Genomic DNA, 17,088 nt, shown 5'->3' with positions numbered 1-17,088 from the left:
AAAATTAAAATTAAATAACTGATCCTAAACATAGAAACCTGAAATGTTAATTTTAGAAGAAAATTTCAGATGACATCTGAAGTCTTCATACACACAAACATATAAACAAAAAAACATATATAAATGCATTTCCTGCAGCTGTCTTCTCAAAAAATACCTATTGCGAGCAGCAGGAACACGCCATCCCCTGGATATCTGCTAAATTACGCCATGCAATGAACAGAAACGCAGTTGTCGTTCACTATGCTGTACATAAAAGCATCAAAATAACAAAAAAATAAAAACTATATTACATTGGCGACTCCCTAAAACCTCGGTGTGCTACTGAGACTCAGCTTTAACCGCCAATCTGCTCAAAAATAACAAACTTTAAGAAAAAATTCAACATATCCAATAAAAGGACAAAATCCTACCGTTGAAGAAACCCTAAACCCAGCGTTTACCACAAAACCCTCTAATACAGCTGTTATGATATAGGAAAATATATCCATCAAACAAATACACTCGTTTCTCCTAAATTTGTACAAATCCAAACATATTTTCTAATCCTGTTATCAGATCTACTGTATATTTAAACAAAAATATTCATAATATTGAAATATAACTTCATATAAATATACAAAATTAATCTTGATTAGTACAAGTCCATAGTTGACTCCTCCTATGTAGACTGAAAGAATGTTATTTTTTTAGGAAAATCAGATATATTGATCATGACATTCTTAATCATAATATTGGTGACTTTCCTTGGCCTCTAGTGACCAATATAATGCTGTTCTTACATCTATTTTGGATAAGTTTGCCCTTTAAAAAAATGTGTTGTTTTTTTAAAGAGATCATCTATTCTACATGGTATACATCCAAGATACGTGAAATTAGGGTTATAGGCAGGCAGTTAGAGCAGAAAAAATACAAAAAAAGCCCCCCTGCCCATCCACATCGTTCTATACAGGAGGAAAAAACCAAGGAGGTTAAGAACACGGTTGAGGAGTAACCTGGAAAGGATTGAACTGGCATCTTTACCTGCAAGTTCACATTCTCGGTGGACAGACTTGGAGGTGTCGTATATAGATGTGAATCCTAATCTGAGCCAGTAAATTAAAGTGATTTTCTTAATGATGTATGGTATATGCATTCCTAATGTTTTCTTCAATAGCACAGAGAAATTTCTCCATCTTTTTATACAGTGATATAGAGGTATCTAACTTTTTGGACTTTGTCCACAAAAACAATGATCACATTAGTATTATAATTTATGTTGCCAGATATTACTGGATTATTTGATTTAGAGCTGTTCTGAAACAATTTTACACATTCCTAAAACTAATTTTATCGCTCAGTAAACAAACAGATCCAGCAGATATCAATATGATGCCCTCTGACAATGTTTAATGTGCGTTTTACATTACATTATTAACATTATATTTGTGTTCATTGTTTTCAAATAATCAGCTTGGACTGAAGCAGTTGAAGATTGTGTAGTTTTTTAACAACATAAAATAACAGTTAATATGTACAATACAATGTGGGATGGGTTTGTTTGAAGCAATAATCATTTTTGAGAAATCTATAACGTCATCTTACAAAAGCTAATGTAAACATTCTGTGATTTATTGAATCTTTTTTTTGTTGTTGTTGCTCAGTTGTGAAAGTTCCATCACATTTACGGTGGTCTTTTTAGCAGTGTCCATCTCTTTTGAGCTTTTTAAAAATGTATATAATTGATGTGATCTAGATGTTGGGAAGAGGATTTTGTGGAGCATCACACTGGACAGCAGCAAAACAATCGGCCAAGAAATCAAGCAGCAAACTGGATGAGGAGGGATTAAAGATTGCTGTCTGTCGCCATGGCTTTCTCGTAATGGCCTTAAAGGAATAGTCCACTTTTAAATAAACTTTTCCTGATAATTTACTCACACCCATGTCATCCAAGATGTTCATGTCTTTCTTTCTTCAGTCGAAAAGAAATTAAAGTTTTTGATGAAAACATTCCAGGATTTTTCTCCTTATAGTGGACTTGAATGGGCACCAAACGATTGAAGGTCAAAATTAGTTTCACTGCAGCTTCAAATTGTTCAACATGATCCCAGATGAGAAATAAGGGTCTTATCTAGTGAAACCATCGTTCATTTTCTAAAAAAAAATTGAAAATTATATAAGTTTTAACCTTAAATGCTCATCTTGAACTAGCTCTCTTCTTCTTCTCTATTAGAATTCCAGCAGTGTAGACGCTGTTAACCGTATTACTGCCCTCCTCAGGTCAAAGTTTGAACTAATTTTTATATGCAATATGCTAGTTCAAGTATATAACAATTAGTAGGCAGACTGTATGGCGAGAAAACGAAAATGTGCGCTTTGGCGGAAATGCGGACATTACGTTGTGGTTGTGCAGGGTGTCAAAATAAAGGTACCTCATATCGATATTATAAATGTGGCATCGATGCATCGTATCGGTAGATGTTTGATCGATGCATCGATCAATATCGATCAATCGTTACACTATTCAGATGTACAGCAAGGTGCAGAAGGTATTATTTTGATTTGCTTCATCCAGCAACATGAAATACCACAGCCTGAAATGACAGACAGCAATGCTGAGCAAGAAATACAGGAAGAAATACATCACAGCCGATGCACTTATCGTTTGCTACACCACATCAGCGAACCCTTATACCACCAGCCTCATGTCACTTCCTCCCCTCATCAACCTCCTGGCACATTCTTAGGAATGTACTTCAGAGCACCAGGGTGAAGAGACCTTGTAAAACTGTTGTTTTGTTTTGGTTATGTTTAAGTAGAAATGGTACTACTTTGCAGAAACACTGCTTCATGAAACTTCAAAACCTTTACGAACCTTTTGATGTTTGATCTCCAGATGTCTGGTAAAATAATTCAGATCAATTAACATGATTTTATTTGAGGAAAACTGCAGAGCTTTCTGTGGAGTTCAGCAGGTGTAAATTGTGTCTGTGTTCATTGTTCACTCATTAGTGAGACATTTAAATCTCCCAAAATATGCAGCAACTCACACAAATGATTTTTGACATCTGAGACTTGAGTTACTACTTATTTCATTATCTGTGAAATACTTGATTTTAATTAGATGGAACTAATTTCGTATTGAATTTTATTTATATTCTGACTTTTTTTTAAAGGTATTTTAGACGAATGGACTTTATCTCTACATTTTAATATTAGATAAAAACACTAACTCTTATAAGATACAATTATATATATATATATATATATATATATATATATATATATATATATATATATATATATATATATATATTATATATATATCTTATAAATGCACTTTAATATTTACACATGTATAAAACATTCTTTTTGAACTCCTTACTTGCCAGGACTTTTATTTTAATCTGGCGATATGACGTCACAAGGGGACGCCGCGCTCCTGCCTCTGTTTTCATTCTGCTGAAGAAAGGTTTGTAATTTTAAGCGTTTTAAAGTATTTAAATCAATGCACGGCGCTCAGATAACTGTATAGTATTTACAAGTGGTGCAAATTGATTAACTGTTATTGAAAGTATCATTTTAATGCATTATCTAAAGTAGTAACAGAAAAGATGCTTCTCATCTCGCTCCCTATATCGTCAATCAGTTATTTTAAACACTACTTCGGTCACTGGCAAGTAGTGATGAGAGAAACGGAGCTTTTGAAACTCCGAGTCAATTGAATCAAATGTTTAGCGAAATGAATCGGTGATTCGAATCGCCGCACGCTGACGAGACCTGCTGGTCAAAACATAAACATGAAATGACCTTTACCAACCCAATTTGTATTAAAGCTTTTAGAATCTATAAGTCAGTAAATATCACCTATAAATACTTAATGCCTAAAAATTGAGTGTCTGTATAGGTTGTGTTATAAATTTGTAATGCTAGTAATTTTTATTTTTTTAAGGAGTGCTAAGTTCATTAAGTATCACTCTGAGTCTGCCATACCAGTGCACTAAACTACTGAACTAGGCAGTTGACTGAGGTGAACCAGAGATTAAGTTTGGATTTATTTTTCTTTGTTGATCATTCTCATTTTAATCATGACAGATAGTCCATACACACAGAAAAACTCCTGGTGAAGCAACAGAGATCCACATGATGCACTATTATAAAGATGGCGTTTATTAAAGAAGAAAGTGAAGACGTGGAGATTGAAGAAACATTTAGTGTGAAACAAGAAGATACTGAGGAACACTCAGGTTGGTTTCATTCTCAAAGCTGAACTCAGTCATTTTATACTTATTAAAATGTTGAGCTTTACAGAAATTAATATTTTTGAAGAATGTCATATGAGGGTGTAACATTAAACCCAATATTTACTTCTGAACTGAAACAAGTAAAACCATTTATTTCTATCACTTAATTATGCAACAGGAACAAAACATGGATGTTCAAGTAACTAAAATTCATATGGTAAAAACTGTTACTTTACAGGGAAAAAAAAACATAATATTAAGTAGCAGCAATAGCAGTAAATATTCAACATCTCAAACCATAAACTAGTGAGTATTTTTTCCTGTCTTATCTCAAAAGCGCTCACTGTTTTAAACCAGTATACTGTAAAAAAACACTTTTTGATTCCAAGTGGCCTGATTGAAAACACCTGTGGGCTTAGGAAATAAGATACATATAAAGGAAATTAGATAATTATTTGGGTGGCACTGGGAGCCAATGTTTATTATTATTATTATTATTTATTTTATTTATTATTATTAATTATTTTATTTTTTTAAGAAAAATGTAATTAATGCTTTTTTTCCCCCCTCACCTTTTTGTGCAATTCACATGGAAGATAACAATATTCAGATCGTCAAAAAAAATCAGAGGGTCAAAAACGCTTAATTTACAAACAGTAAGTCATATCAAAAACACTAACATACTGTCACGTTGTCAGTTTGTTTTTGCTTGTGTTTCATGTGTTCCTTTGTTCAGTTTCCAGCCACTCCTTTGTTTCCACGATTACCATCATCATTAGTTAATTTGTTTCAGCTGTGTCATTAATTATCTCTTCTGTCTTCTTCAGCTTCCCTGTATACATCGTTACACCTACTAACAAAATTTCTCATTTCTCCCACTGACACAGCTTAAAAGAGTTACTGCATGTTGTCTACATTTGTTCTTCATTTACAGGGCACTGGTGAGCAAATAAAACTGCTAGCAATTTTATAACAAACTAACATAATAGATGTGTTAAAACAGATAAGTGACAAATAATTTCAATCAAAGACACAAATTGAAATTAAAATTTGATATGTATTTCCCACATTTTGTTAGAATACCATGGTTCGTTTTACTATGGTAAATCCATGGTAAACATTGGTGATTTGTGGATTGAAAAGATAACTGGATTGTTTAAATGGGCAGCACTATTCCGCTTTTGGTGCAGTTGGTAGAAAGGCAAATTAGAAGTGGCACCAGTGGAACCTCTAACAACATTTCGTCACACCAGCAAGAAAAAAGTTTGCACAATGCAACCATTTAGTTGCAGTCTGTAGCCATCTGGATGAGCGGTATGTTATTTAATGTTGCTATTGATGGCGGTCATTATCGAGGAACAACAGACCTCGAAAATATGACTGACCAATCAGAATCAAGAATTTTTAGAGAGCTGTGTAATACGAGTATTTGAAGGGGTCATGAACTGCATTGTTTTATTGTATTATAATGTTTCCTGGGGTGCAGTTATAATGATAGTATGCTTTTTACATCAAAAATATTAGAATATTTTTTTTATTTTTAATAATTTAGAAATAAAAGGCATTTTTGCTACCCTGATTTTAGCTCTCTGATTTGAACGCTCTGTTTTAAGGGGCATGTCTACTGTGAGATTTGTTGAATAAAATGGGAGTTTTGGCGTTTCCAGAATTCAGTCGCTGAAACTCACGCTGTTTGATTGACAGAGATTTTGAAATGTAAAGTTTATTTTAGCACGCCAGTGGGCGGGGCTAACGTTGCAACGATGAAGTAGGGGTTGATTTCTTCTGCGGAGGTGAGGTTTCACCTGTCTTTCATTGATGGGCACATTCTAGGATCAGTCTTTCAATGGGTCTGGTGTCAATAAAAGCTTTTAATTCTGAAAAGGTTGATTTTTTTCCTTTTAGTGTCTCTTTACTTTGTATTTTATTCTATTATACTAAAATAATATTGCCTCTTTGTTTCCATTGGGCAGCAATATATTCATTTTTATACAAATATTCCCAAAATCATTTGAAAATAAAACATTTAATCATTTTGGAATTAACTTAAATTTTTTTTGCATTTTTTACTGCAAGTCAATCAGTTGAACTGTATACAAACTGTAATCTATGAATCCTAAATGGATTTTCTTATCCTGTGACACACAAGCACACATTCCTCCCTCACTGTAAACCTAAATTAGTTAGATTAACTCAAAAAATTGTTAACAAATAGCATGAGCTAACATTTACTGAACAAGTACTGTTGTGTACTTAAACCATGTAACTTAAAACATGTAACTTACTTGCTCTCAAACCAAGCCGCGTGCGCACTAATCACCATGATGGTAACTTTCTAAAAACCCACATTAACAGAAACTCTTCTAAATTAGCATAACAAAACATGAATCACTACTAAATCTCCCTTATCCATTAATTTTGCACAAAAAAACATTATATAACATTTAAATTTAGCATTTACTCTCCTTTTTGAGTGCCATGGGAAAAGCATGCTGGGAAATAGAAATCCCAGCCCAGTTTCAGTTAAACTTGTTAGTCTAAATTAAAAGAAATGAGTTCATACAACTCAAAAAAATTAAAATGTATCAGTTCTGTGAACTCAAAAGAAAAAGAAAGTGCTAAATACTCATAACAGTTAAATTTAACTGAACTAATTTGTTGAATTTAAGTTTTTCCTACTCAAAACAATTAAGTATTTTGAATATTAGGGTTTACAGTGCTCGCTAGGTGGTGCTATAATAAAGCAATTTAGGTTTTGTATCATAACTGGAACCCTAAGACCTACAAACTGAATCCTTGAGTCAAGCCCTACAAAATGTATATCTTTTAATTTTTTAATTTTTGAGAAAAAAAATAAGTGAATGAAACTTTCTGAAGTTGCTCATTCACGAATTGACTCCTCTCCTGAATGCAACAACATCCATGCACCAAAACTGCACCTACAACTGAAAATCGGTTTACAGTTTATTTTAGGTGTGCGCGGAGGCTTTTGCCCTCTTTTAGGTCGAAATCATTTCCGGTTCTTTTCTTCTGTTCAGTTAGTCGAGGTCAGACAAGTGAAAATATGAACACACTGGAAAACTGCTTTATAGTAGAAAATGTTGTAATTATAAGTTAAATGAGACACTGACACTGCGTTTCATGTTTAATTTGGTAAATCCGCTTGATTTTAAATGAATTGCAGAGCTCGTTCTAACATAGTATGTGGAACTCCAGGAACGTGGTTGGGAACCCCTGTATTAAACCCAGGTTAACATTTATTTCTGTTTTTTTGTTGTATTTTTGCCTTAGATTTGATGCAGCTGAAAGCAGAGAGTGAAGTACTGGATGAAATGGAAGAGAAAGATCAGTATGAGAATACTGGAAAAAAATCTTTTAGTTGCCCGAAGACCAAAAAAGCTTCCTCACGAAAAAAACCTGTGAAAAAGACCGGATCTAGAAGTCGTTACACGTGCCCTCAGTGTGGAAAGTGTTTTGATCAACATGGAAATCTTAAAGTCCACATGAGAGTTCATACTGGAGAGAAGCCTTTCTCCTGCCAACAGTGTGGAAAGAGTTTCAGTCAAAAAGGAGGCCTTAATATCCATTTGAGAATTCACACTGGAGAGAGTCCTTACACATGCAAACAGTGTGGAAAATGTTTCACTCAAATGGGAAGCCTTAAAGTCCACATGAGAATTCACACTGGAGAAAAGTCTTTCAACTGCCAACATTGTGAAAAAAAATTCATTCGAAAAGGAGGCCTTAAAAGCCACATGCGACTTCACACTGGAGAGAAGCCTTATACTTGCACACTGTGTGAAAATAGTTTTACACATAAAAAAAGCCTGGATTCACACATGACAAGTCACACTGGAGAGAGCTCATACTCCTGCACACTGTGTGAGAAGAGCTTCTCACGAAAAGAAAGTATTAAGAATCACATGAAAATTCACACTGGAGAAAAGGCATTTGTATGTGGTCAGTGTGGAAAGTGTTTCACACATAAACCCACACTTGACTACCACATGAGAAGTCACACTGGAGAGAAGCCTTTTACCTGCAAATTTTGTGAGAAGAGCTTCTCACAAAAAGGAAATCTTACGGCTCACATGAGAAGTCACACAGGAGAAAAGCCGTTCATATGTGGTCAATGTGGAAAAAGTTTCAGAAGTAAAGTAAACCTTAATTTACACATGAGGGTTCACTCGAGAGAACTGTTAAATATCATTAGTGTGGAGGGAGTTTCACAAAAGGAAAATGTATCTGTGTGAATTTAAAGACACTATGTAATTTTTCGCCCCTAGAGGTAACTTATTCAAAACAAAGGCGTAGCTTTATGACGCCTTGATTTCGTAGAATCATGGGAGGTGTTGTCTTCACGTCTACATCCGGTGAAAAAGAATCCACCATCCTAGTTTTCTGTTGATGAATGTATCCAAACAGTTGCTCACCTGTCTAATAAAACATATAATATATTAAAGCGTCTTTGTTGTTTCAATGGTTTCTACAAAATAAATCGAGGGTAACCCAGGTATGATATCATTGATAGGCGACGGACGGACACAGTCCGTGTCCTGGTTAAAATCGCTGATTTCTCTGGATTTAAACATTCTTGGAAACATTTGGGATAATGGAAGTACACAAGTCAACCAAAATATATAACATTGTGTTAATGAGATGCGGCAACATTTTTTTTTTTGAAGAGTGATATTTCAGTTCTTTTGGAGGAGGTGGCAATAATAATAAAATACAGCTATTCTCAAAGCTGAAAAACAGCATTACAAATGCTGACAAAAATAAAACCTGGGCAGAAATCACACAAAAAAATAAATGCTGCTGGCTATGGGTACGAGCGGAGCCCAGAAGAAGTCAGGAACAAGTAGAAGGACTTTGCAAGTGTGACAAAACGGAGGGCTGCGGCATGTAGAAGGGAAGCTAAAAAGACTGGTGGGAGTATAAATTCAGTTCCTACTCTGACTGGTGAATGTTTTGGCCATCCCTGGGGCCTGAGGCATTGGAAGGGATCCCTGGAGGCACAGATGCATGTGTGTCAACTAAGCCTTTGCCTTCAAAGGTGAGCTCTCCAACATCAGGCCCCCACCACCCTGGTTCTCCAACATCAGGCCCCCACCACCCTGGCCCTCCAACATTTAGGGCCTTCAACATCAGCAATGGGCCCCGGTCCTGAGCTCTTGCTCCCTCCCCCTGACTCACCTCTGTCTGAGGCCTCCTCATGTGTAGAGCAATGTCCTCCAGAAAACCAGCCATTAATCTCCCACCAAATGAGAAACAGGACGTTGTAGCTGCAGTGAGAAACTACTTCAGTCAGAGAGGAGGAAAATATGTGAACTCCAGGGAATCAGGAAAGAATTGAGGGCCCTGAGTGAAGCAGCAAGACTGACATCATCAGGAGGTTATGGCCTATAGGAGGGCTAAACTCCTGCATCAACAGGCCAGCAAGCCCTCTTTGACCATGTTTTTACCAACTGACAATAAGTGCAAATTGTAATATTTACTTAATATGCATCAATAGCAGGTGTACTAAGGACTCTCCTAATAAAACAGTGTGTATCAACATTGTGCTCAACAATGGCAGCTTTACAAAGAATCCTACAACTTGAGCACAAGCGGTGACGCAGACATTAGTCAGTGTATATAAATGTGTACGTAACAAATTTTACCTCCTTTGACTCTGACTCTGAATTTGATGATGTCATCTTAAGAAAATTCCAAGGACCAAGATCCTTGAATTACATCAGATACTGAAACCACACCTTCAGAGGGCCACAAGAAGAAACTACACCTTAAGTCCAGCAGTGCAGTTGTTAGTTACACTGCGTGATTATGCTATTTGAAGTTTTATGGAGGTGGTGGGTTCAGCAAGTCTTCAGCCACCAGAACAGTGACAGCAATAACACCTTTGCTGTTACAGCTGATGAACAACATCCTAATTTTCCCCAAAACTCCTGAAGAAATCAAGCTGGCTAATCAACAGTTCTATAGTGTTGCCAACATCCCCAGAGTGATTGGCATCATCAATGGCACCCTTATCCCAGTGTCAAGCCCTGTGGTAAATGAGCCCTTGTACATTTGCAGGAATGGCTATCCAGCCATTAATGTACAAGTAGTGTGTGTTCACCAGGGGATGTTCACTAACATTGTGGCAAAATGGCCTGGAAGCACACACAACTCTTTTTTTATGGGCCAAATCTGCAATATGCCAGATTGTTGAAGAGGGTGGCTTGACACCTGTGCAGCATCCAGCCACCATTGCAGAGGAAAGATTTAATCAGGCCCATGAAAGGACAAGCTCTATAGTGAAGAGGACTATAGTACTGTGGAAACTTGGGAGTCGCTATGGCATGAAATATCTGATATTCCGATTGTCAAATACATGCAAGTGTAAGTGTATTGTTGTTTAAACACCTTTATAACGATCGCGTTAGTTGAGCTGTATGCGCAATATAATTTTATGACAAAATTTTGAAATGTAGGCTTAAATCAAACACATTTTAATTCAGATTCTGTAATTTTATATATATATGCAGACAGCCATGCAAACTGAACACTATACAGATTGTGAACATTTGAATTTTTTTAAACTGTGATATCACAGTGGGCATTCTATAAAGATGTGCTGCAGCTGATATTCTTTAGACCCAGAGTTAAAGAAAAGACTTCTAGTCCATCTAGGCGTCTATTTCACTAATAACCCCTCTGATCTTCCATTGACAGTTGGAGTGTGTGCAGGGCCTTCAGCATGAACCACACAGTGTTGCATCCCATTCAGCAGAATAATTATGCCCTTATCACGATGTGTGCCAGGTTCACTTTATTTTCACATTCCCATAATTTTTGTGGATACCCCTTATTTTTATAATAAGAGTTAATAATAAAGTTATTTCATTGTATTATATTTAAATTTATTGAGTCCCTAAGAAAAAAGTTTGAAATGACTATGTGGCACTATCACAACTAAAACTGTTCAGTTTAGACACAGTTTAGAAAAAGATCTGAGTTGGTTCTTGTAAAGATTGAACCCAAGTGTGAACACAAAATAACTATTTCTGTTGGCATCAATGTGTGGTCTCTCTTTATGCCTGGTTGTTTTAAGAGAAGAAACATGAGATGTTTTCATATGAGATGAAATGTTTACATATCACTGTTTAAATAATTTCAATATATGACAAAATAATCACAATAGAATTTGGGGGACAAATTGTGCAGATCTAGTGTATATGTACCCTGAAAACATAGCTGCAGAATGAACAGGCTGCGATGTCACGTTTGCAGTACTTGAATATGCCATGTGTGCATGAGGTGCTGGCGCGATTGAACAGCGGAAACATAAAAAATTATTGGTCATACAGATATCATTAAGTCAGATTGTAACATGGAGTCAGAAGTCATGGGATCCATGTGCAGCTTTATTGTAGATAATCGAAGTATAACAGACAGAGGTAAATCACCGGCAACAGCAGTATTACAGGCAAGGCAGAATAGTAACAAAGAGACAGGCACGGGGGCGGCGCTAGCAGCAAACAGAACAGATAATATATCCAGATAAACAGGCAGAAGGTCAATTGGGCAGGCAGCAGAACATCAAAACAGGATTGACAAACCAAGGTCATACACGAAGAAACAATACACATGAAAGAACACTCAGAAATATCAGCCATGGCAAAACAAGACTTTGCAGTGTGTGAGTGTGTATTATAGTCCATGGGATGAAGATCAGGTGAGCGAGTAATCAGCGCCAGGCAGTGGGTGATAGGAAATGAAGTCCAAATTGAGTTAATTCTCTGATGAGGGAGCCCTCAGGTGGCGATTGAAGGGAGGCAGAATTCGTGACACAGATAGGCTATCATTCATCATGTCAACTGTTTCCTTTCCGTGGAGTTGGAGCCTTACAAAAATAAACCAAACTCAGCAGCATATAGCCTACTACTTGTCACAGTTTTTTTTTCCTTTCATTTTGTTAATCTGTCAATTAATTCAAATATATTTAGCGTATTTATTCCTTTTATTTATGGACTATGTTTTATATATATATATATATTATATATATATATATATATATTTATCCTTTCTGGGCATCTGAAAGTGTTACTTATCTTGCTGGCTATAGTTGCCTCAATGAGCCATCGGATTTCATCAAAAATATTTTAATTTGTGTTCTGAAGATGAGCAAAGGTCTAAAGCCGAGTTCAGACTGCACGATTTTAAGTCAGATTTTGGCTCGCCGACAGGTTTTGAGAAATCGCCGACAAATGCCTGAAATCACAGGCAAATCGGTGCTCGTTCACGTGAGTGACAATCATGCCGTGTGAATGAGCAAAGACACGATCTGAGAGAATCGCCGACGCCTGTAAGATATTTGGCATGCTAAATATCTGGACCTGTCGGGGATTCAAAATCCTGCTGTGTGAAAAGTGTTCTGACTGAAAACTACATCGGCGATGACCGACAGCCAATGAGAGAGCAAGATACAGAGCAGCGGGGAGTTCGGGGAGGAGTTATAGACCACAATATCAGCAAGCATCAGCAAGTCCTTACCATGGTTAATTGACTTGTAGTGGTGTGTTTGAGGCGAGCACTAACCCCCTTTGGCATGTCTACGCCAGAATACAGCACTTGCAAGTTGAGCTGCATCGACCCGACACAATCTCGCCTCATGTTCACGTTCACGCGAGAGTGACAAAATGCTTTATGGTAATTCAAAAACAATGTATATATTATGACTTTATAAGACAATTTCAAAAATTACCCATCTCCATTGAGTGTACTGTATTTACAAATTACCCACCTCCTCTTTCTTGTACTGTATTTGCAAAACTACTGCGCTTGGAGTATTTACGACAGTGTGATTCACTGAAGGAAACTGTAGGGGGAGCTTCGCAAATCTTACTGAGTTCCGCTTTAATAATAATCCCACCGTGTGTCTCAATCAGCTTCCTAGTTCAGTAGTCAGGGCACTGATCGGGGTATCAGCCACATTCACTTTCATACTGATTCACGACCTAGGGAACTAGGGAGCTGATTGAGACGCAGAGCCAGTCTCACGTGAGAACTCCGGTCTTAAACGCGTGATAGTGCGTTGTTTCTTTGTCATGTCTCGCGTGTGTTTGGTTGTGAAATGTAGTTTGCGTGCCAGACAGAGTTGTCGGCGATTCTTCCTATTGTAAAGTCATGCAGTGTGAAACCTTCTGTTGCTGATCCATCGTGCAGTGTAAACACTGCAGCGACTGAATGCTGGCCAAGATAGTCATGCAGTGTGAAAAAAACAGTGACCCGACTACTTTGAAAATCGTGCAGTCTGAACTCGACTTTACCCTTTAAATCATACTGGCGACCCATGGTCGCAACCCAGGGTTTGAAAACCTGTGATCTAAAACACTACATCATACACATTTTGTATAATTAGATATGTGTATTTAAATGTTTAAAACATTGTGCGATGTGATACATGACTGAGTACAAACTATATAAATGAAATGAAGACCCAAATAGTGTCTGTGCATAATTTCTACTAATGTTCCACAGTATGATCTTGTCATTGCAACAAAAAAATAGCTTAGCGCCAGCGGTTATGTTTTGTGTAGATCTTACAAAGCGGTTTTGGCTTACGATTTCGGGTTCAGGTCGGGTTCGGGTTAAGTCACAGTTTGTTGTTTTTGGTCAGAAAGGATGTGGGATTCTAATGACAACCTGTTATTGCTTCCTGGAAAAAAAAAATCTTTGTGAAAAACCTTTCGCTTTTTGGAGAAAGTTGTTCATGCCTTTGTGTCTTCTCGTTTGGATCACTGTAACGCTTTGCACTTGGGTGTGAGTCCTTCCTCCCTCTCTCTCCTGCAGCTGGTTCAGAACTCAGCTGCTAGGCTTTTAACTGGTACCAAAAAAGAGACCATATTACTCCTGCATTGATTTCATTACATTGGTTACTGATTCGATATAGAATCCAGTATAATGTGTTGCTATACGTTTTCAAATCTCTCCATGGCTTGGCACCAGAGTATATTTCTGATTTAATTAGTTTACATAAATCTTTGAGATCGCAAATGATCAGCTGTGTCTGACGGTTCCTTGATCACGCTTGAAATGTAAAGTGATAGAGCCATTTCCGTGGCATCCCCTAGACTATGGAATGAGCTCCCACTGTCCTTAAAAACATCTCCATTTTCCTTAGTTTTTAATAATGTGTTGTAAACTGTATGTATTTTTAGTTGTATATATTTGTTTATTTTTGTTATTTTCAAGTAAAGCACCTTTTTAACCATTGTGGTTTTTGAAAAGTGCTCTAGAAATAAAGTTGAGTTGAGTTGAAAGTTTAGTTAAACTACAGCAGTACAGGTCGGGTGGGTCAAACGATCTCAGATACCAGACCTCTACACCACAGACCAGCAGCATCATCATCTCTTTCCAGTCTCCAAGACATGGCCAAAACTGCTGAGCTACAGTCTTATTTTCTCTCTGCTGCTGTTGATATTCAGGAGAATCCTTTGGTCTGATGGAAGGAACATGCAAAACAATTCCCAGCACTCTCCAATTTAGCACAAAAGTATTTGTGCATTCCTGCCACAAGTTCTCCCTTGGAAAGAGTATTCAGCACTGGAGGAAACATGACTTCTTTGCATGCATCCTTAAAGCCTGAAAATGTGGACAGGCTTGTGTTCCTGGTCAAAAATCTTTAAAAGTCAAACTTAATGTTGTTCATGCCTGAAAAACTTCCACTCCTGTAAATTCTATTCTACTCTGCTGTATATAGCACACCTGTTATCATGATCCTGGTGTTGTGCATGTCTTGTCTGGACATTTGTTCTCATGTTGATTGGTCTCCCCAGGTGTATCTTGTTTACTTGTTACCTTGTTAAGCCTGTTTGCCCCTGTGTGTATGTATAGCTCTTGTGTTTCGCTAGTTGTTGTTTTGTGGTGGATCATGTTCATGTTTTTGGTCAGATGTTTCTGTCTGTTCAGGTGGAGTTTTGTTATTAAAAGTGTGTGTGCAAGTGGATTCTCTCTCTGCCTCATCTCTCAGCGAGCCACAATGAATCAAGCCACGCAGATAATGCGTCTCCAACAGGAGACTGCCCAATCAAGGAATATGTAAAGGACTTTATTGATTTGACATACAAAACCACAATAGACATAGTATGCCCAATTATATTTTTTCAGGGTGGACTATCTGAGCCACTCAGTTTGATCATGCCTTTGTATGATCCTAAGTGAACTCTGGAATATTACATTGACATTGCATTACAACTGAGCAGTTCAGCTTTTACGGTTTGTGTCGTCGAGGAGGAACGCATCATTCACGTTGTACCTACCATGCCAGAGTCCCCAATCGTCATGGCAGCCACACCAGGGTCTTCAGCCAACATGGCTGACATGCCTGAGCCTCTTCACGTTGCACTGAAAAAAATCCCAGTAAAATTTACAGTAAAAAACCGGCAGCTGTGGTTGCCAGAACTTTACCGTAAAAAATACAGTAGCAACGTAAAAAAAATCTGTTAAATTTACGGTAAAATAACATATTTCATTAACTGATGTGATGTTAATTTACCAACCTAATGAAGTACTTATATCTGTTTTGTACCTTTTATAATACACTGACAGTCACCAAACACAGTGGTGATAAGAGTCACATGATGAATCAAAGTTCATCACAAGCAGCTTTTCCACAAGCTGAGGAAGACAATACTAATATATAGAAGGTGCACACAGTGTCATTCACACACACACTAAACACCATCATGATAACATGCATGAAATTTTAAAAATGCAATAAACATTAATTTAACAACATTAGATGTAACATAAAACCCTAATGTACATAACTGATTAGAAAAAAATGAGAAAAACTTAGAAGAAACAGAGTTATTTCAACGAAAATATATCAAATATGAAGTGTCACGCAGGGAATTGTGGGAATGTCAATTTACGTTTTTTCACTGTAAATTTTACAATGAATTGTTATTTTTCACTTCCAAAAACTGTGAATTTAATGGTATTTTACCGTAAAATTACATCAAATGTACCGTTAGATCTGTTACAGCTATTCACCGTATATAGTAGGGAAACTTTCTGTAAACCAATTGACAGTTTTTCACCGCAGCATTTTTACAGTCTTTTACTGTTAAAATCACGGTCATTTTTTACAGTGTGTGGACACCATGCCAGAGCCTCTAGCCGTCATAGATGTCTCGCCAAAAAACATTTTGGAGACAGAGCAGTTTGGGGTCACCGATGGTAGCTGCAGGACTGACGGCAGATGAAGGAAAACCACTTTAAATCCTCATTATGAGTCCTAATCATAAATACAGTGAATTTTCACAATAACAGTTTAAATTAAAAAAATGATTTGGAAACTCATGTTTTAATTTTGATATACACATTTACATTAATATTACAAGAAAATGTTGATCCAGACACAAAAAGACCTCCAGCAAATCAAAGAAGCCCTTTTTCAAGCCAAAGATGACGACAAAGGGAATCCCCAGTCAAAGACACCAACACAAATGCAAGTAACTTCCAGATCTTAGCTGAATTGGTGCATTGATAAAATGTAATAACCCTGCTTAAAAAAAACAAAAAAAACAATAGAAGGATTACATTAATGATTGATGGTTCATTCAGGTCAGGTTTTACAAAGTGCATACGTTGCTAGAAACTTGGGATTTCATCATTTCACTCTCTTAAAACTCATTCTTTTCTCACTACCTTTCTTTCTGCAACTCGTGTGATTGTGTGTGCATGTGTTTAAGTATTAGATATTAGTTTGTGTTAGAATAATCAATAAAGTCTCATTTATATGGTGCTACAACTACTTACCTCAAGCTCCATTTGAAAAATTGGCATGCCAAGTTGGCCTCATTTCACTAGCCAT

At 36.8% G+C, this 17,088-nt stretch overlaps 1 protein-coding gene across 2 annotated transcripts; it reads left to right on the top strand.

The window, feature by feature from the left end:
- Positions 1–3,405: 3,405 nt before the first annotated feature.
- Positions 3,406–8,640, top strand: LOC137024975 (gastrula zinc finger protein XlCGF57.1-like). 2 transcript variants are annotated; one of them, XM_067392959.1, is made up of 3 exons: positions 3,406–3,451; positions 4,075–4,226; positions 7,515–8,640. In XM_067392959.1, the coding sequence occupies exons 2-3, from the start codon at positions 4,142–4,144 to the stop codon at positions 8,474–8,476; spliced, it is 1,047 nt and encodes a 348-aa protein (XP_067249060.1). In that variant the 5' UTR covers positions 3,406–3,451; positions 4,075–4,141; the 3' UTR covers positions 8,477–8,640. The 2 variants fall into 2 exon arrangements, with proteins under 2 accessions (XP_067249060.1, XP_067249061.1); XM_067392960.1 differs by lacking the exon at positions 3,406–3,451 and adding an exon at positions 4,820–4,879 and having other exon boundaries at positions 4,097–4,226.
- Positions 8,641–17,088: the final 8,448 nt, after the last annotated feature.

This window comes from Chanodichthys erythropterus, chromosome 8 (assembly GCF_024489055.1).
Source record: "Chanodichthys erythropterus isolate Z2021 chromosome 8, ASM2448905v1, whole genome shotgun sequence".
Taxonomy (NCBI): domain Eukaryota; kingdom Metazoa; phylum Chordata; class Actinopteri; order Cypriniformes; family Xenocyprididae; genus Chanodichthys; species Chanodichthys erythropterus.
This window is presented reverse-complemented; position numbering and strand designations above follow the sequence as displayed.

Excerpts from the sequence above, each read along its gene's own strand:
- LOC137024975 (XM_067392959.1), top strand. The coding sequence starts at position 4,142 with ATGGCGTTTATTAAAGAAGAAAGTGAAGACGTGGAGATTGAAGAAACA. Across the intron at positions 4,227-7,514 it reads AGATACTGAGGAACACTCAG|ATTTGATGCAGCTGAAAGCA; the intron begins GTTGGTTTCATT and ends TTTTTGCCTTAG.